The sequence below is a fragment of the Gymnodraco acuticeps genome, unplaced genomic scaffold (assembly GCF_902827175.1).
Source record: "Gymnodraco acuticeps unplaced genomic scaffold, fGymAcu1.1, whole genome shotgun sequence".
Classification (NCBI taxonomy): domain Eukaryota; kingdom Metazoa; phylum Chordata; class Actinopteri; order Perciformes; family Bathydraconidae; genus Gymnodraco; species Gymnodraco acuticeps.
In genome coordinates, this window is record NW_022992150.1 from 1,792,756 (window position 1) to 1,815,986 (window position 23,231).

At 42.2% G+C, this 23,231-nt stretch overlaps 1 protein-coding gene across 3 annotated transcripts; it reads right to left on the reverse strand.

Moving 5' to 3' along the window:
* Positions 1 to 63: 63 nt before the first annotated feature.
* On the reverse strand, positions 64 to 22,572 carry taf1 (TAF1 RNA polymerase II, TATA box binding protein (TBP)-associated factor). Of its 3 annotated transcripts, XM_034204131.1 has the most exons (41): positions 22,234 to 22,572; positions 21,582 to 21,696; positions 20,909 to 21,032; positions 20,706 to 20,822; positions 18,547 to 18,669; positions 18,160 to 18,401; positions 17,841 to 18,056; positions 16,120 to 16,362; positions 15,800 to 16,031; positions 15,538 to 15,645; positions 15,270 to 15,437; positions 14,732 to 14,859; positions 14,157 to 14,264; positions 13,863 to 14,036; positions 13,587 to 13,760; positions 13,151 to 13,255; positions 12,835 to 13,035; positions 12,608 to 12,749; positions 11,618 to 11,748; positions 11,456 to 11,536; positions 11,208 to 11,357; positions 10,999 to 11,118; positions 10,556 to 10,731; positions 10,227 to 10,459; positions 9,906 to 10,113; positions 9,358 to 9,529; positions 9,005 to 9,216; positions 8,717 to 8,825; positions 8,524 to 8,622; positions 7,838 to 8,015; positions 7,657 to 7,724; positions 6,759 to 6,881; positions 6,567 to 6,659; positions 6,369 to 6,453; positions 6,207 to 6,274; positions 5,442 to 5,558; positions 5,020 to 5,127; positions 4,720 to 4,815; positions 4,046 to 4,268; positions 3,354 to 3,525; positions 64 to 833 (listed from the first exon to the last, which is right to left on the reverse strand). In XM_034204131.1, exons 2-41 carry the CDS (start codon positions 21,693 to 21,695, stop codon positions 611 to 613), a joined length of 5,964 nt encoding a protein of 1,987 aa, XP_034060022.1. In that variant the 5' UTR covers position 21,696; positions 22,234 to 22,572; the 3' UTR covers positions 64 to 610. The 3 variants fall into 3 exon arrangements, with proteins under 3 accessions (XP_034060022.1, XP_034060019.1, XP_034060021.1); XM_034204128.1 differs by lacking the exon at positions 4,720 to 4,815; XM_034204130.1 differs by lacking the exons at positions 4,720 to 4,815; positions 5,020 to 5,127; positions 22,234 to 22,572 and having other exon boundaries at positions 21,582 to 21,695.
* Positions 22,573 to 23,231: the final 659 nt, after the last annotated feature.

Genomic DNA, 23,231 nt, shown 5'->3' on the forward strand with positions numbered 1-23,231 from the left:
AGTTCATCTCTGGTGTGGGTGTGGTCTTTAGATTAAACATGTCAATATGGAAGAACAAGAGGATGTTTGTTTTTAAAACCAGATTTAAACCACTTTATTTCACAAAGCTTCATTCTTTTTAAGCACTTGGAGAGTTAAAACAGAATACTAAATACAAACGATGCTCATTCTATACATTTCCTGGGCAAATTTAAACAGAGGAAGAAGTTAATGTTTAATGATCTCTAACGGCAGCTTAATGTCTTTTAGAAGTACATGAATTTGTGTTTTTCAAAGAGCTGTCTAATAACCTACAGTGTGTTTATTCTATGTTTTAATCAGGAAGTGGGATAGAAAAGTCGCTTCTTAACAATTTGAAAGCGCGGTATATGATTGAGTTTAAACGGTACAAAACAAATGTACATAGATGTCAAGATACAACTTATAAAAGGCAAAGTGAAATGTACAATATGCTGTGTGTCTCTTAACTGTAGGTGCAGCAGAACTTACAGTAGAGGAGCAAGCTACAAACGATAATTTACAAAAGTATGTACAACATTTTCTCCACATAAAACTGTGATTATAAACAATGTTTTCCGAATACTGCGGGTAGAAAGAAAAGAAAATGTCACTAGGTTTCAGAGTCCATGTCGCTGTCTCCTCCTATTGATCTGAATTCTTCGCTCTCCTCGTCTTCACTGAGCTGGACCTTGGAGAGCACAGCTGGGGCTCTCCTCTGTGCTTCATCTTCTTCATCTTCCTCCTCCTCTTCACTGATGCCGTATTCTTCTCCGTTTCCCAGACTGGAGGGCTGCAACTGACTCCGGATCTCTGGCTCCTCATAGCTGCCGTAACTGAGACAGAAGAGAGGGGAGTCAAACAAGAGGTGTTTTAAGTAATAATCTTAAGATCTTCATCAAATCAAACCCTGTTTTCAAAACTATTCATATACAGTATGTCGTTATTAAGCAATGTATTTACCTCTAATATAATCACATCTCTGTATTAGTTTTATTGTTATAGAAGCTAAGAAAATATAATCAATTGCTTTTTGTCAATGAAGAAAAATTCCTAAAAGAGTGACTTAAACAAGTTGCTTGTAAACATAATGGCGCATTTCCACTACAGCGCGGAGCGCGGTTTAAGCGGGCCGTGCCGTGCCCGTTTTTGGTCACGTTTCCACTAGGGGTAGTTCCGGCTAGGGGTACTTTTTCACAGTTTTCTGGCTCTCCAAAATCGAGGTTCTTTCCGGGCCAACAACCGGGCTGAGTATGCTAAACTAGTGAGAGAATCGCTGGCAACTACAACAAAATGAACATATTTTTACCGTGATTTTATTGTAATACACGTTTCAAAATGATGCCGAAGTGATAACATACTGATACCGGTTAGTAAAACCATGAATTAATGCTTTGACAAGTCTGCTGACAGATGGCAGGCAAAAAACCTTTTAAAATGTAGGGGGTGAGGAGCTCGACGTGAACTGTCAACAGGAGGGCGGGGTAGGGGTAGACATTAAGGGTAAAATTCCACTGGCCCCACCATTGTAACCACTGGCCCGGAGCATTCGTCCAAAAAAAAATCGACTAATAATGAAGAAAATAGTAATTTATGCACTAACTACATTACAACTTGTACTACAACATTTGAATAATCAGTTCTTCCTTATTTTCCTCAATTGTTCACATTTGGTTTATTAAAATAATGATATTGTGGTCATTGCTAAAAAATGTCTGCTATTATGAGTATTATTATTTGTATAATGCACTTTCTGCCTTCCTGTCATTAGGAGTTAGAAAAGTAAACTGCTGGGACATTTCCCTATAGCCAATACCTTTATATTGTCTACTCTTCACTTACTTGTCAGCATAGGTCGGCATTGATGTACAGAGCCGACAGAAGACCTTGTTTATATTGGCATCATATTGAGAGGTGCCGCCAGTGACGCATCCTAAAACCAGGAAGTAAGCTGCTGGTTCCCTCGACAAAAAGCAATGGGATTTCTCCACAGGGTTTTGGAAAATAGCTGGAAATAAGGTCTGTGGAAAACAAACCTGTTTGATAAATGCACGTTTTGTTCAGCTGGATAATCTCCACAGGTCTACCCTACTTTTATAATGTTCGAATCATAAATCTAATCGATAGATTATAAAAAGGGTTTTAGGACGCGTCACTGCACCACTCTATAGAAGCCAACTCCATCGATCAAGCTGGCTGAAACTTTCTCTCCCTCTTCTTCTCATGCTCCCTGTCACTGTCCTTTAACTCCTCCGGTGACTTTCTTTTATTTGAAGATTGTTTTTTGCCCGGCGCTTGGCCGGTTACCACTGGTATTAAAAACATTTTTGGCGAATGGTTAGGTGGCGCAATAGTCTGTAGTGAACTCCCGCTCACGGGAGCCTGCTCGCGCTGCGCTCCGCAGCAAACAGCTGTTTGCTTTTCACCCAACAACGACAACCGACTCACGAAACGCTATGTTGTAGCGTTAATAAACAAAACAATTTAACAAAATTGCTTGTCAAAATACCAATACCACAGGACCATTTTTTTTTTTTTAAAGCAATATTTTTAGTGGCACGAGCGGGCAAGTGGAAAGTACGTTATGCTGGCCCGGGGTGTCTAAATAGTGCTTCCGGGCCAGCGGGCCATTTATAATGTCGAGCCCTGCGGGGGGAGCCTCGCTGCGGGAAAGCAGTGTGTGGACCTGTCAGCGCAACTTACATGATGCCGAATTTAACAAACATATTTTAATAATTGGTTTAAACGGCATAATAATAAGGACGATCGTCCGTTCTGTGATTCTCCAGAACACACAGATGGCCAGTCCGCCCCTTTGTAGCATATTATTTCGATGAGAGATGAGCTGGGCTTTCAACTAAAGATACAGCCACGCAAAAACTGCGGCATTTGTACAGCTCCTTATGGGTACTGCAATTTGTGAAGTGCTTTCCTCTGTGGTGAAACGATCAGCACTGCACCACGGAGGAAAGCGGCAGAAAGTCACCTGGAGTTAAAGAGAGCGGGGCTGCGTTGCGTGCATGGCTTCCTTCTGCAGGTAACGGGGAGACGCGCTCTGGCGGCGGTCTCGTTCAGGATCCGAAAATAGAATTTAAATATTTTGCACACTTATTCCACTTATTCCTAGTGTGCCACTGGTTACGGTGCCGCGTGCCAGGGGTTGCCGAGCCCTGCTATAGTGACTACCCCAGTTCCTAAACTGTAATGGAAACGCAGCATAAAGTGAGCCTGGCCTACCAAGGCCTAACTATACCGTACTAAGCCGTGCGAGGCCCTGCAGTGGAAATGCGCCATTATAAGCCTCTTCATTCCTCAGTACAGTTACAGAGAATGATGGGCTTCTGGGCCAGTTGTACCTGACGTTGCTGTCTTCCATGTGAGGAACATCAGGCCCGTCCCCTTCATATGACATCATGCTCTCGTCCTGCTCCATAGTGGCTCGGGCCGTCTCTTGAGTTCTCCGTGGAGGAGTGGGTCGCACGTACAACTCTCGGTCAGAGTCACTGCCACTCTCCGACAGCTGTATGGCTGGAGGGGAAACACAAGGCATCAGGACAAATGACACGCAACTCAAAACAACATGAGAGGCTACACATGGTTTTCACAAAGGATTCATTATTATTATTATGCCATTAAAAGGTCCCCTATTATGCAAAATGCACTTTTTGATGTCTTTTATACATAAATATGTGTCCCCGGTGTTGGGGAAATATTTTCCTAGGCCCATTCCTTTGACCCAGTTTATCAGTTTGTTGTTTATTTATTTTTAAAGCTACGGACCCAGAATAATCCATTCTCTAACAGGGCTGAAACAGAGGGGTATGAGGCAGGGCTAGAATGGGTGATCTGTTTGGTATTTTGAGCAAAACACTTCATAGACATGTTTTTTATATATCTGAGACCTATAATATATGCCTAAATAATATAATAGGAGACCTTTAAGTGTAAATGTGCAGCACAATACTGCTGTCATGAGGATTTTTCTATTTCTAAATAACTTTTTTTTAGCACAGCTGTGACCATTTTCTGCTGCCTCCCCAGGACTTACAGGAGAAGGGGTTGTCGCCCTCCTCTTCGCTGGCGTCGTCCTCTCCGTCAGACATGAGCAGGTCCTGGTACAGGACGCTGGCCTGTGCCGGGCGGATAGATAGTCCGTCGTCTTCCTCCTCCTCCTCCTCCTCTTCTTCATGGTCGAGCATCTGTCTGCGAGGGGGCAGCAACATGTCCTCTTCGTCATCGTCGTCCTCGAGATCTCCGTCTGCGTCCTCGGCCTCAAAAGACAGGGCAGACAAATATGTTATAAACACTTAACCAAGAAGAAAGCAAGCTGAAGCGTTAGTAAATGTGGAGGTACATACAAATCAAGAAAATAAATCATTCAAATAGTATGATTAAATAGCACAAAGAGAATGTTTGAAAAGTGCCAGTCTGACAAAGAAAGAGATGAGTACAATTCCCAAAGCGTGAAAATATTAACCCCATTTCACCTCAACCAGGCCATCCAACTGCAAATATTAGAAATAGAAGAATAGTTTGTTTATTCTTGAATTTTGCTGGATTCGAATATTAGGCCTCAGAAAAGGCTTGAACCGAATTTGAAGTGATTTAGTAACTCGCATGAATATGTGAGCGTACTTGGTGGCAAATGTTCTTTTGTGTCTGAATGTACTGTAGCGGTGACCTCAAATCTACATAATCTGTCAATAAATCTGTCTTTCTTACAGGAGCAGGAGTTTTGGGATTGCCATCATCTTCCTCCTCAAAGCCTTCAAAGTCCACATCTGACTCTTCCTGCCCGGGTCTCCTGCCGTGGCGACCATGCGGGGCAGTACGTTAAAAGTCTATTGAGATCTCTTGTCAAAAGACAGAGATGGTCTTATAACTACACTGATTCTAGTCTGTTATGTTGTCTGTAATGTTGTGTTGGTTCAAAGATTGCCGGTGATCAAGCTGTTTGCTCTGAGGATAGTTTGAGGAGAGGTGGCATGTGGTTGCGAGCCGTTTTTCTGTCTCTCTCCATACCTGCCCCCCTCTCTTCTCTGGAGCAACCACTAGCGGTCCCTCAGAGAACAGGCTGCTGTTGTCTCTGGGCAGACTCCCTGACGCCCCGCTGTCAAACAGATCAGCAGGCTGGCCGACACCACACACAGCGACACACACAAAGGGAGAGGCAGGGCGAGACAGCAGGAGAAACACAGGGTGGGAGAAAGGAGAAACTACAGTAAGGAAACTAGAGTGAAACATTCTGGAAAGGAGGGTTAGTGCAGAGACTAAGGAAGAAATTAAATGGTTGGAATCACTACAAGGAGTGGAAAGGAGACTAGTGCCCAAAGAAAAGTATAGACTACCAGAAGTGGCACGTTATAAATAGCTGAAAGTCTAGAGTCTATGGTCAAAGAAGGAAGATACCCAAGAATCCACCAATCACTGAGCTGCTCTCCTACCTGCGGTGTGTACGGCCCGGGCGTCATCGGGTCCAGACACTCCAGGTCTGCTGCATCCAGAGCCGCCTCTTTAGCCGTAGAGATGTCTTTCTCCAGCTGCGTCAGGTGCTCATCGTACTGGAGGAACAATGTCGGTATTACAGCAATGATTTATGTTTTTACTCCTGTCTTAAATCATAAAAAAGTTGTGGTCTCCCATAGCGACTACACAGAAAACCACCTGTGCACATGATTCATCATTTCATTTTAATGGCCAAGCAATTAGCAATGAGTTTAAACAAGATGTGAATTCAGCACAACACTCTGTTAAACAAGAAACAATGAAAACACTAACAGCTTCACTCTGTTACACACGCGTGTTAAAATAATTATTTGTCTTTCTTTTATCGTGTTCCCTAGTGCACATTTTGAGTGCTTGCAAGATATATTTGGAGAGATCAAGGGCAATCTAATATTAGATGCACAGTATGATTTATTGTTTAGCTTCTTTGTTACATAATTCTACACAATGTCAATATTATATATATATATAGTTGTAACTATTATATACGACAATAGGGGTTGTAAATATCTGGAGGGATAACTACTCATTAGATGGAGAAGGTTCTTTATAAATGTTCATCTTGTACACCCTTTTAGATTGTTAGCATCATTGCTTTCCAGCTGCTCTGGTCAGATGGTAAAGCCCAGCCCGATGTGAATGACTGCATACATAACTCATTAACATGCCACTTCCTCCTTCCATGGCTAAAAGACTCAACGTACCTCTGCCAAGGTTTGCTTGCACACACTGATAATATCCAGAGCCGTCCTAGTGTAAGGACTCTCTGCGCCTGTGGAAGAAAAAAGAGAGGAAATGGAGCTTAAAACAACATCTTTACCTCAATATGGGACTGTAAATAATCACGGCGATGTTAACTCAATTACCATTGTACTTGATACTGTTGGCGTGGATGAGACTGACGTCAAAAAGGAACACATCCCGGTTCTGGTATTTGTGTTTGGAAATGTTCTGTTGAAGCAGGAAACACAAATCAATAAAGGAGGCACAGTTTCTGCATGGCTGATTTTTTAAATATTCAATGAGTTGTTCTTTTTGAAGATGACACCTTGTGTGACTCTTACCTTGCGGACGTTCTCCAGATCCATGGGGCATACGATGACTTTGTAATAATCGGGGACAAACTTCTTGTTGACAGGATGGTGGAACGGCCATGACTGTAGTGAAGGGAGGAGTTCAGACATGAGGTCATCAACTCATTCTGCATGTGAACTGATTAAGATAAAATAATAAAAAGTTAAGGAGGGATGACTCACATCGGGAACAACCATCATCTTCTGGGTCACGATGTTGTCCAGGATGAAGGAGAAGGCCACCTGATCGTCATCATCCAGCAACGGGTTGATGGCTTTCTCCAGCCTCACCAGCCTGTCCTCCTTCTGCACACACACAAACACACACATTGGGTTTTATGGTTAATGTGAACATTGACAAAAAAAATGCTGCAAGACAAAACATTAACATTAAAGGTCTCCTATTATTCTATTTGTAGGCATATATTGGGTCTCAGATATATAAAAATATATTAAAAACATATCTATGATGTGTTTTGCTCAAAATACCAAACAGATCATGCATTTTAGACTTCCCTCATATCCCTCTGTTTAAGCACTGTAAGAGAATGGCTGATCTGGGTCCTTAGCTAATGCCTGCTCAGTATTCTACGAGATACTCAGCTAAACGCTGCCGTGATTAAACGCCAACGTCATGTGCCAAACCACATCAAGGATTATTTCTGAAACAGTATGGAGCTCAAATGCTTTTTCTCTTGCGGGTTTACCACAAGGTGAGTTCCTTTTTCTATTTCCTGCTTTTTTACACATGCTCTCTCCAGTACAGGTTAGCTCTGAGTGTTAGCGATGCTTGCTAACGTAAACAAAGACCATATTACGTCCAAAACAGTCGGGCATTTTTTCTGATAGAAACGTTTCTGATAGTGCCGTGGGTCCGCATTTCCTATACTACGTCATATCGGACGCAAATCTGGATCAGCTCTGTTGTACCCCCGTTTTTAGAGAGTTGGTTACGGAGGAAAAGAGAGAGGGTTTTATTTTCTTACACTTTGTGAGTTCCCTGACGCACCGGGGACACATATTTATGTTTAAAAGACATCAAAAAGTGCATTTTGCATGATAGGTCCCCTTTAACACTCACCTCTTTCAGCTTAGCATCACACAGGTCCAGCATGGACTGGGCCACCTGCGTTATGGGATGTTTTGCGCCTGGGGGAACAAAAACAGAAACCTGCTTTTAAACTTTGATGCAAGTTTAAATTGAAAGTAAAAAAACAGTAACACTTGTGTGTGTTTTCAGAAGAGGTGGTTAAACACTCTACCGTTGTAGGTGGCGCTGTTTTTGACGACAACTTCCACGGCTTCACGGAACTCGTCCCTCGACGGGTAGAGTCTCTTGCGCACATTCTCCCTCAGCGTCTGCAGGTCCATGGGCCGCGTGATGATCTTATAGTAGTCCTTCACAACCTTGGCATTCACTGGTGTGTGGAACGGATACGTCTGCAAGGGAGAGAAAGAAGAAGTCAAGAGGAGAAAGGCCTTTATTCAAAAATAATATTTTGTTTATAATTTGTGGGATATGCGAATGTTTTTCAGGTTTTAGGAGCATTTTCGGGATATATGACGTGTTCGCAATATGCTTCTATGTTGGGGTTCTTATCTCCGTATGCGACATACAACCTCCTGCCGGTTTACCATCCATAATACTGTGTTGTATACAAACCAATTAGAGGTGCATACCCAAAATACATGCCCACATTTCTAGTCAAATTGACACGCACAGCTAATTTGAAATATTATGGATGATTTTGATTGAACGAATAAAACAAAGCGGCTGTGTTTGCACACTCAAACAAGTCTGCCACTAGTAGAAAAAAGTCTTAACATGACAATAGCATGTAAGTGGGAATATGAGTGGAATATCATTAGCCATAAAAACACCGGACACATTTCGGAATGGAGGTGAAAGCAGTCAATGACATTTTGTCGAGGAGAATGCAGATCTTACATTAGGGTGGTCCCGCATGTCATTGATGACGCTCTCCAGCACAGAAGACAAGGTCACCATGGGGTCAGTGCGTCTGCGGTGGATGGCCTTGTGTGGTTTCTGTGAATGTAATGAAACAAAAACAGTGTAAAGTGTAAACTTTAGTAACTCCCAGATTAAAATGTGTTAGAAGAAGCTGTGAAACATAGCTTACGTTAAGGTAGTCGCAGTGCACCGCGTTGCCTACGCGTCGCTTCTTCTTTTGGGGAAGCTGTTGTTTGGGGAACTTGAGCACTAAAGACTTTCTGCGCACCTCATCAGCACTGCAGGAGAAAATAAAAACATGAGGAACAACAGGGGATACAGGTGACACAACATTTATAAACACTATATAAGCGTGACTCAAATTTTGAAAAATGCTGCAGTAATTGATTAATTAAACTGGAAGAATTTCACAATTATTTTCAATGGTAAGAGAGGAGGAAGGAGGCGAATCCCTTACCTCTCGATGAGCTGTTTGCCCAGCACGATCTTGGTGCCCTCCACCTTGATCAGTTCCTCGTTGTCGTTGTGGATGACGGTCTTCTCCAGCTCCTCCTCCTGCTCCTCTGTCATGGCAACAGGGTTGGAAGGCGGCGCGTTGGTCTGATAGTAGAGCGGGCAGAACTTGTTGGTCCTCATGTGTCCGATGGCTCCACATGCTCCACACTTTAACTGGGGAAAAGAGGAATAACATTACAGATCATCTGACTGTGCACTGTGATCATAATACAGAGAGAACTACATTACACCAATGCAAGCCTGGCGAGGAAAAGCAAAGTGACAGAGGAGAGTAGTAATGATCCGTTTACTTACTTTGACCTTGAGGTCTGGCCTCTCTTTGAGTTTCTTGGCCTTCTTCTCTGGAGGTCCCTTAATCTTGTCCTTCTCCTGGTTTCTCTTCAGCCTCCTCAGCTGCTCCTGAATACGCCGCCTCTCCTTCCTCATCTCTTCTCTGTGCTGCTCATCGAAGACGGCAAACTTCTTTCTGCAACAACAAAGACACACAATGACAGCTGTTTTAAATTCACTGGTACAATCGGGATGAGGCGTCGAGTGTAATCTACAATTTAAGGCTTTATTTTTATGTATACTTTTTTTGTACGCTTTTGAACATCAATGGTTTTTTACTCTTCCTCCGTACAGTCGTTAATTTACTGTTATAAATGTTCCAAAAAAGACACAACCCGAAGTAAAAAAAGGCAAAGATGAGCTTGATATCCTAAATTATTTTGAATCGTGACTAACCTAAAATAAGGAAATTGTATGTTGTTGCAAACAACAACTAATTGTATAATATAAAACTTCATACGTAAAGGGCAGACTTTTTAACAAAATCAAAGCACCAATAGAAACACACTCACATGAAGTCCTCGTCCTTGGTGGTTCTGATCCTGGTGTAGGCGTCGATGACGGAGGCCTTGCGCACCGTCTCGCAGCGGACATAATCCTTGCCGTCCTCATCCCTGAAGGTGCGGTAGATCTTGAGTCTCCGCCCTGTGGCCGCGGAGTTCAGGCTGGTGACGGAGGAGGTGTCGTCATCCTTGTGGGAGCTGGTGGATAGGGAGCTGGCTGCAGAGTGAAGGAAAGGAACAATTACAGTAAGAGACCAACTGTTTTGAACCCAGCACAGCTGATAGAGATGTCCTCGGTGCACCATGTGACTTTTAGGAACAGAGACTCACACAAGCCTTTGCGTCGCTCCTTGCGTCCCTTGTGATCACGATCGCTCTCCTCCCCCATCAGCATCCTCTGCAGCTCCTTCCTCTCCTGCTCCTCCCTCTCGCGGGAAAGCTGGGAGCTGGTCTTCTTGTTCTGCAGCATGTTCTCGATGTTCTTCCCCATCTCCTCAAAGTCACTGTCCTCCGCCGAGCTGCTGTCTGTGTCTGTAGAGAGCACCTCCCCCGACTCCAACACCCTGTGGTGGATGTGCAACAGGAAAAGGGACTTAAGGTGAGCTCAGACCGAATCCAGAATGATACATACAAAATAAGATTCTAAATTAGAGTGTCACTTGTTCTGCAGGTCAAAGATCCTCTGGCACTCTTCCTTGTAGCGCTCCTGGTGTTCCGCAACGGAGAAACGAGAGCCTCTGGCGAACTTGCTCATTGGCCCCTCGCCTGAACGCGCCTGCTCTGTGGACATCGTCCTCACCACGTCAATCACCTCCCAGCGGGAGAGCTTCTTGATCTAAATCACACAAAGGAAACAAAAGTTTAAAAAGACAGGTAGGTAAGAATAAAAAAAGAGTTTAAAATAAAGTTAATATGCAATTTCAGTGCACACCATTCAACAGAGAGCAATTTCAGAACACTTGAACATGAATGGCTTTCTTTTAAAAGTGGTTACAGTTGTTGAAAATCTGAGGTAGCTTGATCGAGAAGTAGACAGCAGATTTGTTTTGTTCAGACTGAGAGTTAAATCACTAGGCTGTCCCACTTCAGCTTTAGCTCTTACCTCTTCCTCTGGAACTCCAAACTTGCGCAGCAGCTGCTTGGCGTTCTTCAGCGAGAGTCTCCTCAAATCAGCGTCTGTCCCCGTCACTGTCTTCTTGGCAGGCGTCGGCTCTTTGTCGTCCTGAAAAACCAAACTAGGTCAAAGTTTGTCTTTATATTTACACAAGGCAGAATATTGGGTTAGCACAATTTAGCTTTAAGCAGTCTGACCTTCTGTTGAGTGGGCTTGTTGGGCACTTTGACGTAGGAGAAGCCCTCTCCACAGCCTGTAGGATCTGCCACGCCCGACACCTCCAGCAGGCATTTCCCCTTCATGGCCGAAATGAAGGCTCTCGTTGTGTTCCAAGGAGCTGTCCGCACCTAAGATGTGTCACACAGGGTCAGCACTGTGTAAATCTGAAATGTTTTTTTGTATTTCAAATGACAAAGACACAACTTCATTAAGAAGGAACACATACCTCATCATCAATCTTCATCTGAAAGTCCTCTTCGTTCTCCTCGTCTGGAGCAAAGAAGGATTTCTCACCATATCCAGCATCCTGATGGGGTAAAATAAGTTATAGTAAACCGTGCCCAGACACTCACCTGTGTTTACCGTTCTGAGAGGCGGATACTGTTACCTTGAGTCTCTGCTCTGCCACCAGCATGCTGTAGTAAGCGCAGCACTGCTCTGGAGACACCATGGCCCTGATCTCCTCCTCTGTGGGCAGTCTGAAGTCCGGCTTCAGCACCCACCAGTTAGAGTCCATCCCTGGCGTGACGACAAGATACCGTTAGGGGTTTTCTCATATCTACAACCTTAACCTTTGAACACATAGTGTAGTATTAGTACGGGTTCAACAGAAGGTCATATCAATTGTATCTGTGCATCGCCACATTATTGTACACATTGAATCTGAACAAATTATACTTTTAAATCTGTGAGTAGTGCATGACATTTTGTAGTAAAAAAAAGAGATTTGCTCAAAATGTTTCCAATGTGTGAGCGCATGAAACATATTTTTTGCAAAGGTTTGCTGTTATTCATTGAAATGTACCTGTGTAAATCTTTTTTTTGTTTCCATCGGATGTACAAAATGTCATGCAAAGCTACACAGCTCCTTGTGAATTAAAAAGATGTAATCAATATGTTCAGACATTTTTTACATATATAAATGAATTTGATTGAAATATTGATATGTTTGAATGTATTCATACAAAACCCTTTTCATATATTCAGATATGGTTATACAGAGATACATTATTTGACCCTTTAATGACTCCATATATTAAAGGCAACAAACAAGTTCAGGAACAAGTATGTTAGACTTATGAAATTAAAAGCATTACACAAAACCATAACTTGCTTATTTAAAGACTTGGCATGTTTTACCATGTGACCTCATACTGTCCTTATACTAAATCTTACCTTTCGTGTAATATCCATAGTAGTTGTAACAAGCTCTTTCCCTGCTTAGATCCCTGTCTGTCAATTCAAGGCACACACTGCTGAGTTCAACTTCATAACCTCAATACGGCCCTGACATAGCACAACTGGATTAGGTTAGTCCAACACATGATAATGATCACTGAATGGTGGGTGGACGGGGTTAGTGCTGAGCGTGGTCTACCTGTACGTTTGAAGTCAGCACAGAGCTTCAGCCGCTTCCTGATGCTGCTTTCTGAGTGTGAGGGAAACGCTTTCTTTATATCCTCCATGCGGATCCTCCGGGGCCGGTCCTTGCTCTTCCAGAACAGGCGGTAAATAAACACCTGCAGAGTGTGGACATGTGACAAGTGAGAATTTGGAACAATCAGCAGCGCAAGTATCTAGGAGAGTTCAGGCAATCAAGCGCACCTGTAGGAAGTCTCTGATGTGAGTGTTTGCTCGCTTTGAGTTGGGCCCTTGAACCTCAAATAAGGGGCACTGCTGACCAACAACAAATATGTCAACAATCTCTCTAATGTAGTAGCCGTGTCGAGTTCTCAGAACCAAGAAGTCGGTCTCGGGCATCTTGTGCAGGTAGATAGGAGCACGGAAGAGGTTGTTCTCAAAAGCCTGAAAGAAACAAAGATGTACCATCACACTGTTTGCAATGATAACAGAATAGTGAGGTTCTGCATATATTTGACTCTAATCTGAAAACGGAATCGTTGACTGTGATGGTGCTGACCGGCAGGAGCTGTCCAGGATGGAGGGAACCCAGGAAAGGGGATGTGTGGCAGTACACGGTCTCTCCATATTTACAGTCGGGGGCTCCAGGATCCTTTCCAGGTTTCTGAAGAGTACAAATAACAACGCCATAAAGATGATTGTTCAATGTTAAACATGATGTGGAATATCTTCAATTAAAAGATTGAGTTGGGTAAGAAATGTATATTTACAAAGATTGCATTTTTTTGGTGTTTTATTCCACCTGTATTTAAATATGTAGTTTGCAATTGTCGTTTAAATTAATTATATATATATTAACACCATAATAACATAGAAAACTATTTTGCAAATGGAAAAAATTGACAATCAAAATGCTGACAATTTTAAACAAGTTGGCAAGTCTTGGCTAAAAGAAAATCGCAACGTCATGAGGCGAAAAACTAAAATAGACTCACCCTCTTGTAGTAGTTTTTGATCTTAGTGGCCAAGCCGACTTGCATGATGAGAGGCGGGTACTCTTCACTGTACTCTGCCAGGATCAGATCTCCATCTTTACCCGTCAGGTCCTGCGGGGTTCGCATGAAGAACATGTCTCCTCCTCCTGCTGCCTGTCGCTCCTGCTCTCGCATCTATACAAAACAAATATATTTAACACATACACTCGGTTAATGAACAAAAGTACAAAAAGGTTATCTGAATGCTCTGAATACAAAGTGCTTGTTTTGCCTCACCTTGGCCTTCTTCTTAATGTGTTTGAGCAGCGGCTGCACAGCGTGAGGACCCGGCTGAGCCACAGATCCGAACGAGTATTTCTTCAGAGTCGGGCGATGGAACTGCCGCAGCTTCATGGGCCCCATGTGAGTGGGGAAGAAGGGCTGCCTCAGCTCCAGGGCCGAGATGGAGTGCTGTTTGACATATTCACTCAAATGATAAGACATCGACACTTCAAATTACAACAATTTAAAGCATTCCCAATTTGATCATGCTCTGTTGGCTCCATCTTTATTTCTGTGGGCTCCACTGACCTGAATGATGTTGCCACCGAACGTCCCCCTCAGGCCCTGCTGTTTGGGATAGTAGAACTCATCATTGGAGAGGTTCCAAGGGTCCTTCACTTCAGGCTGGGACATGTTCTGAGTGGAGAGAAACCATATTTCCCAATCAAAGTAATGTTGATGTTTTTTTAGAAATGTTATAGTTGCTCCTCACACTTGATGGTGCTAAACAACATGTGAATCCTCAGGGGCAAGTGTCCTGTCTACAGCTGTACCAAATGTAATTTTTTAAAGATAAAAACATAAAATGACATCCAACTTTTTCAATCATTTCAGACTTTTGGACTACTGCGTTCTTGAAAATGTTTGGATGACAAAAGTTGGAAACAATCCTACAGCCACGACTGGAATCCAATTGTACAAATAGTCTATGATTGATAGAGGATAGGAACTATCAAATAAAGTCTTAATTCTGTCAATTTATTTGTATCTAGTTTGCATTTTCTGATACAAATGACACATCTTCACTAAAGCAGCAGACCTTGTGATCTGCCATCTCATAAAATCCAACATGTTCCTTCCTCTGCCCTGAGGAGGCAGCTTACCTGCTGTGGCTCATCTTTGATCACCCCTGTCTTTCCCAGCAGGATGCGGCTCTTTTTGATTGCCGTCTCCTTCTTATTTTCTTTTGACGGGGAGTGGGAAGTCATCTCCTCTTTTTCATTTGGCATTTCTACAGGGGACAGCAGTTTGTCAAAATAAGCCAACTATCCGCCTCAGTGCTCGGACAAACTGTAGTTAAAGTTTGTAGAATAGTTGTCAAATTATACAGATCCCTGTAGTCTTTGCATATACTGGTATACAGGATTTTCACGTTTACCTACAAACTAATATTAGATGTTTTGTTTATGTAGATGATGTCAATTACACACAGTCACATACACATTTAGACATGTATTCATACAGGTGATATTTGTCTTTGTTATTGTGATTATTCAGCTTTCAAAAACAAACTGCGGAAAGGTCCTTCTGAACATTTATGCCCAATTTCAATGAAAGATGTCAAATTTGGAAAGATGTTATAATATCTATAATAATAATAAGGTAATATGTTGCCCAACAATATGTGAATCCTGAATATACCTAGGATGATATTCTCGTCATTGGGGTCCAGTGTAAGAACAGGTGGCATGAGCATGTGATCCATCTCCTGGTCGTCCCAGATAATGTTCTCTTCCCAGTGTCCATACACCAACTCCTCGCTGTCAATGGGGAAAATGGAGAACCAGGGAGAGCCTTCTTCATGAGAGGCTGAAGGCGGAACAAAAAACAAATAAAAGGCAAATGAGATGTTGTGACACAAAGGTCTGTTGAATATATTATGTGTACTTGGACCTAAACACAAACTCACTATGATGGTCATGGCTGTTTTTCTCCCGCTTCGAGCCAGTGATTGAAGGCATTTTTGGCATGGGGGGAGGCGTGGGTGGCACCAACAGGGAATTACTTCTTGTCAGACCTGTAAGATTTAATCGATAATAATACATGTATTTATTTACATTACAATATTACAGTGTGTCCCTGCTTGTGCCTCTGGGTTTTGTTTGGGTGACACACAAAAATAATATCGCAAGAGAAAAAAAAGATATTTGTGTTTCTTGTTGATTTCTTACCCTGCTGTGCGTTGTACGCGTTGGCGTTGCGGGTCATGCTTGAGGGCAGCCATCCTGCCAGGCTAGCTCTCTGAGTCTTTGCGCCCTTGTGTTTTACATCCTCCCCATTCCAGATAATATCTTCCTCCCATTTCAGTTGAGTAACCATCAGGAAGAGCTCATTCTCAAGGTCTGAAACGTCCATATCTCCTCCATTATTTTCATTATTGTCGTCCTCTTCTCGCCTCAGAATCTAGAGATATATGATACACAATGTAAGTAACACAATCACCTAATATCATATTATCTTGTTAGGGCTACAGATATTCACGCCTGCTTACCTTATGTGAAGTCTCTTGTATTTTTGTAAGCGTGTCGTGCTCATGATGCTCACTGCTCTGCTCTTCTTTGAGCCTGAAGCCGTAGTTGAAGTAGCTTCCATCCTCTGGTACGCCAAGCATGTCGTACCAGAGCTGGGCCGGACCGTATCGCCACTCTGCTACTTTAGGCCTAGCCTCTGTCTCCTTGTCCCCGTCACCACAAGTCTGGGAAAACTTGGATTCTACCGGAGCCATCATGGTTATCTGGACGGAAAAGAAAAGCGTGTAAAGTGCAGGATACGATGGCTTATGCCAGAGTACTACCAGATGCTTTGAGAGTCTATACAGGGATACCCACAGCTTAGGGAAAGTTAGATTTAAGAATATTTAAGACTTTTTGTATTGCTACTCTGCGCCCCCCATGGGGGGCGTGAGAGACCAGGAGGAAAAATGGTTATAAAAAATAAATAAATCATCATTTGAAAAATTATTGATTCGAAAATAATATGATGCAGTACTATTACGTCTGGGGCTCTGTGTTTCATTAAAGCTCGGCTCTGTGTGTGTGTGGAACGAGCCATTTTGTGTTCGCGAGCGAGAGAGAGAGAGAGAGAGAGAGCACACCGGTACCGGAGATCGTTGTTGTTAGCTTCTGGTGCTAGCGAGCTACGCTAACGGATATAAGGAGTTTTTTCAACAACAAAGTGGAGGAGAGTCCTCTCCTGTCAGACTGAGAGACTCAGTGAGCTAAAGGACTCTCAGTGTTATCTCAGTGGGTCTCAAACTTTTTGGTCACCATTAATGTAAACAATTATTTCCGAGGCACACGTTTATATGATCATTATAGTTATAAAAAAATAAGGGAATAAATGAAAAACAGGTATGAAATACTATATGACAGTAAAACAAGAATAAAGTTTAAAAGGGTGATTTGTAAAATATCCATAAAGAAATAGTAAATCTGTTTACAATTCTGTTTCATCTGGGTGTTGAGAGATGTATCCATAGATCTCTTCATTTTGCTCTCAAAGTGCACCAGATTGATGCTTTCAACTTCAACATTTAAAACAAAATCTTCCCGGGGGAGCTTGCCCCCGGACCCCCCTATGTGAGGTCCACACACCACCTATAAAAATAGCACTTGACCCCTGCTTACACCTATATGCCGTGAGCTGATTATCGAGCCTTCATTGTAACAGTCGCGGGTACATTGTGTATTTGCGTGGGGAGTGTTGCAGTAAAACATTCCACTGTAGCGCCCGGTACATTAATGGGAAACCCTAAATGTTTGAGCACGCTCTATGAAACGTCAAGCTACCCCACAGCACCCCCAAAATAAATCTCTGGCGCCGCCACTGAGCCTGACTATTTGTGTTGGGGGGGCCCGACTTTTTTTTTCTCCAAAGGGGGGCCTGACAGAAAAAGTTTGAGAACCACTGAACTAAAGGTTTAATTGTTATGGTCGTCGTTATATTAATGCAAAAGGAATTGGGTATATTTAAAATGTAATTTTTTTTTTAATCTTACGAATTATTGAGATTTTAAAATGCAATGTCAGTAGGAGAAAAAATAAGCACTTAATTAGATCCTAATTCATATGTTTTAACAATTTTAGGACAATATTCAATTTGATTAAAAACATTTTTGATTAAGCTCTTATTTTTAGATTAATAAAATCAAATGCTATTTTTAATGATTTGTGGGAACTATTCTACAATAGGCTGTAACATTTGAAAATGTACCTCATCGTCAGAGAGACACTGCTCTGGTGGTGGAGGCAGCGCATACTCGTAAATCCACCCAGACTTTTTATCGGGGCTTGTCTCTGTGTGCTCTCCTTCTGGCGGAGGCGTCCCAGGCTGAGGGTCTCGGTGCTTCCGCTTCTTCTTCCTGCGAGCACTCCTCCAAACTGACGGCATGTTCTTTCCAGGACCAAAGAGCCGTAAGAACCTAAGCACCTGGTGTAACATCCGGAAGACAGATGGCATCAGTGGACTCCTTGATTTAAACACGATAATATGAATGTGTAATGATACAACTCAGTTCAGGACAGTCCCTTACCCTTCCAGGCCTAAACTCTGGGAAGAGCTCTGTGACTCCTGGCAGTGCTTTGGCAGCATCTTTCTGCATGATGCCAGCAAGGGGGAGGGTGAGACTATCTGGGGGGCCACCAGCCCCTGAGCCCTGGCAGGGACGGTCAGTTTCTGACTCAGAGTCTGAAGAGCTGCTGAAGTCGACCTTATCGACGTTAGAGGATGGTGCGATGATGGAGGGCAGGATGATGCCATCACCCTCTTCCCCAACTAGGAAGAGACGACGTTGGATATTTGTGACCTTAAGTACTAAAACCTAATCTGAATGTATTGAGTTTACAATATGATCCGTGTATACACTCAATAGTTGCAGCTCTGTAGAAGAGGACATTATTTTGAGTAAACATGCCCTTACCAGTTGGGCTCTGAGAGGCGAGTTCCTCTTTCTTTGCAGCGGTAGGAACAATGGGTGGTGGCGGAGGAGGCATAAGCTTAGAATCAATATCCTCGCAGTCGGCATCGTAGTCTTCCTCATCATCTAAGATTACAAATGTTTTGAAAATGTTAACAATCCAACAGTTTAACAGTATTTTGTCATCCGTGGTAGTGATGATGAAAATTGTGGTAAAAAGCAATATGGTAGGAAAACATTTTAGAACCAAAAGGTGTTGGTTTGACTTTGCAAAATGTTGTGGAAAATGTGTTTTAATTAGGGCTGTCAGTCGATTAAAATATTTAAGCGTGATTAATCGCATGATTGTCCATAGTTAATCGCGATTAATCGCACATTTTTTATCTGTTCTAAATGTACCTTAGAGGAATATTTTTCAAGTTTGTAATACTCTTATCAACATATGAGTGGACAAATATGCTTTATGCTAATGTTTATTATCATTTGAACAATGACAAATATTCTCATGAATATTAAACACAACAACCTCTGAACATTACAAATATTCGCCTCAATTCAACCTGGAACCTAATACAATAATACAATACAAATGGTGTGTGTGTGTGTGGTCTAGCATTACTATACTTGTGGGGACCTACATCTGTTTACATAGTCACGTGTGGGGACTGGCTTCCCTTATGGGGACAAATTGGAGGTCCCCATGAGGGGAATCATTAATTTTTAGGGTGAAGACTTGGTTAGGTTTAGGGTGAGGGTAAGGTTAAGGGTTAGGGTTAGGCATGTGTTGGTTATGGTTAAGGTTAGGATAAGTCTCCAGGAAATGCATGTAAGTCAATGTAATGTGATGTATACATGGTATGTGTGTGTGTGTGTGTGTGTGTGTGTGTGTGTGTGTGTGTGTGTGTGTGTGTGTGTGTGTGTGTGTGTGTGTGTGTGTGTGTGATGGATCGTTGGAGCTATGTGCAACTCAAGGCATATGCTCGAACGGGAGCTGCCTGGACGCTGCAATCATGTTGCGCACTATCCGTGCTGAGTGTGCTGACTTTTCGTACAATGTCCCACTGTCTGGCTTCCTGCATAAAGTCAAGTGCTCGGCGCAGTTGTGGCGAAATTTCGTTCCTGTTTTCATTTAAACAGCTCCTTATATCCGTTAGCGCAGCTAGCTAGCACCAGATGCTAACAACAACAATACACTTAAGGTCTCTCTCTCGCTCGCTCGGGCCACACATACACACACCCTCCCGGTCCTCCAGATGGCCAGTCGGTGCCTGCCGGTGAGCGTGGAAGTGTGGTCTGCCACAAGCGGGCAGCAGGAGCGGGCTGTCAGCATCAGCTTGTAGATGGTATTTTAAACTCGATGCGCTCTGAAACTACGGGGCGGCCGAGGAAAAAAAAATACACATGCTATAATCGCGTTAAAATAATTAGTGGCGTTAATGCGCCATTAGATGGCCCACAGGGCCATCTCCCAAAATCTGGGATTTTTGCTCACCGTTCTTGTGATCATTTTGACCCCACGGGGTGAGATCTTGCGTGGAGCCCCAGATCGAGGGAGATTATCAGTGGTCTTTTTTGTCTTCCATTTTCTAATAATTGCTCCCACAGTTGATTTCTTCACACCAAGCTGCTTACCTATTGCAGATTCAGTCTTCCCAGCCTGGTGCAGGTCTACAATTTTGTTTCTGGTGTCCTTTGACAGCTCTTTGCTCTTGGCCATAGTGGAGTTTGGAGTGTGACTGTTTGAGGTTGTGGACAGGTGTCTTTTATACGGATAACGAGTTCAAACAGGTGCCATTAATACAGTTAACTAGTGGAGGACAGAGGAGGCTCTTAAAGAAGAAGTTACAGGTCTGTGAGAGCCAGAAATCTTGTTTGTTTGTAGGTGACCAAATACTTATTTTACCGAGGAATTTACCAATTCATTCATTAAAAATCCTACAATGTGATTTTCTGGATTCTTTCCCTCCATTCTCTCTCTCATAGTTGAAGTGTACCTAGGATGAAAATTACAGGCCTCTCTCATCTTTTTAAGTGGGAGAACTTGCACAATTGGTGGCTGACTAAATACTTTTTTGCCCCACTGTAGTTGCATTTTTAAAGATGATATCAGTTTTTTAACAATCAACCACAAATGTGAGTCTTAAGGGCTGTGTGTGGATCACCTGTTTGCCTGCTGGGCTGCAGAGACCACATGGCCTGACGGTATTTATTTGTCTCATCCTCCGCAACTTCACTGATGTCAGAATAATCCACAGCATCGTCTGTGCTTTTCACCCAACCTTAATGAGGAGAATAATATGAATGTCAATACATCCTGTTACTCAATAAATGAATGCAAGATTCATTTTTTTATATTCAAACAGACCATCTGCGTCCACATTCGTAGAATCTCTGCTGACGTCTTGATCATCCTCCTCATTTGCAGTGATCTCTGTAATGAGTGAGCTCAGACCAAGAGAACCCAAACCAGCTAAATGCTTTTTGGACTCCTGGGTGAAAATAAACAACAGAAATAGATCAGAAAGATGCAACAAGCTGTGATACAGTAAACAGTAAGCTGTTTAAATGTATTAATAATAGGGAGTGGCTATATACAGGACGGTCCTGTACACAACGCCAAATGACTATATACAGGACCGTCCTGTACACAACGCCAAATGGCTATATACAGGACCGTCCTGTATATAGCCATTTCAGAGAGCTGTGTACAGGACGGTCCTGTATATAGTCATTTGGCGTTGTGTACAGGACCGTCCTGTATATAGCCTCGGCCATTAATAATATACATCAATTCCATCGTGAACCTAATAATCGTTGTTTAATTGCTATGATTGATTGATTGAAAAGTTTATTAACAGCTTGTATATTGGGTACAGTACAGTACAGCTCAAAACATACAATTGTTAAGGGGATGCAGACCAGAGAAAGACTTTCGTCTTGTTTACATCAGGGTCCCCCATTTCCAATTCATCATATGCATGATGATACTACCTAAAATGTAATGTTAAATGTTGCATTGGTAATCTTAAAACACCCACATCGTCCAGCACACTGTCATCCTCTAGCTGCCCATCTTCGTTGATGTTTCCAAAGAGGAAGCCAGTTATAGAGAAAGGGCGATCTTGGTCCTCATCGCTGTCTGAATCAGACATACTAAACGGAAACATTTTCAGTTTAGTGACAGGCATCTCAGTGATTGGTGAATTATCCTGAGCAATACATTCATACTGAAATCCATCAGGATGCATGTTTATCATTTATAGACTGTATATATAGAATGAAATAACTTGGAATAATCATTCCTACTTGGCGTTGCTAAATACTAATACATACATTTCTAGCATTTATGTTCCAAGAAAACGTTTAAACAATGTTGACAAATATTTGTAAACTAATATTAGTATTACAAATGTGGTATGATGTGATGCACATTTTGTGGTGTGCCAATCACGCAATTGTAGTAATGCTAGTGAGAGGATGTTCTTACCATGACAATATGGACCATAAACAAATAAACTGCTCAAATGAACTAACAGATTTTAGGCAAACTCCATATCATCTGTATTGCAATGGTATATAAGCGTTATAGCGTTAGCTAGGTGCGTTCGTTAACATAAGTTGTGTAAGTAACGATTCATATAATGTACTATGATAAAAACTAAATATCATAAATGTATAAGATGTACTTACCTTTCGTAACCAAACTTCAGGTTTAGTACGCTTGTGTTTCAGCCAGCTTGCTGTAGCTGTTGAATGCTAGCAGCTAACCTGCTAAACACAGTACAGGCAGCGTATTACGTTAGCTATCTTAGCTAACGCTCACTAGACAAAATAACTTGTAATACGTTAACTCAAATGTATGTAAACACATTTGCTTCCTTTGGCTGTAACAGCAATGTGAGGTCAAAATAAAATGTACAAAAAATGCATTTTATGCAGTCTTTACACAGCCATGTTCGGTACAAACTTCTGTTTTTATTTTTGAAACGGGCACTGTAGTGTACTGCAGCTAAGCTAACTAGCTAGCGGAAAGTCACTAACCGGATGGGAAGATTGAGGCGTTCAGGTACTCACTGTAACGTGGTCAAATGCCGAGTATGTCAAGTGATTAGTCGTTTTTCAGAAAGTGTTTTTTTTTTTTTAAACTGAACGTAAATATAAATAACAGAGCACCAATTACTTTAAATAAACATTACACCATGCTGCATGCAAAAACGTTAAAGACCTATTTCCCCACTATTATTGACACCGGTGGTCCGTGGAAGGCGCAGTCCTTTCTTCGGTTTGTGGCTTGCTAACGTTAAATGTCCAATAAATGATTAACTTCCATACATTGTTCATATGACTATAACACAATATGTCACTTTTGCTGGACTCTTCTCGCCTCATGTATGTTTGCCAGGGCAGAGGGTTTCTTTTTATGGAGCCAGTAGTGTCGGCGTTTGATTAATTTGATGTAGGACATGATTTCGATGTTTTTCCTGTTTTAACAACTTCATCAGATATTTTTGTTTATACTATAACTGATGTCCTATCTGTGCAAATGGTATCCAAATGAAAACAAACTTTTGCTAAATTAACAATCACTTAACAATGAATAACAGGTTAAGCTGATTTATTTATCATACATAGACAAAATGAAATGATACATTATTTCTAGTTATACAAATGTGAATACCAGCTAATTT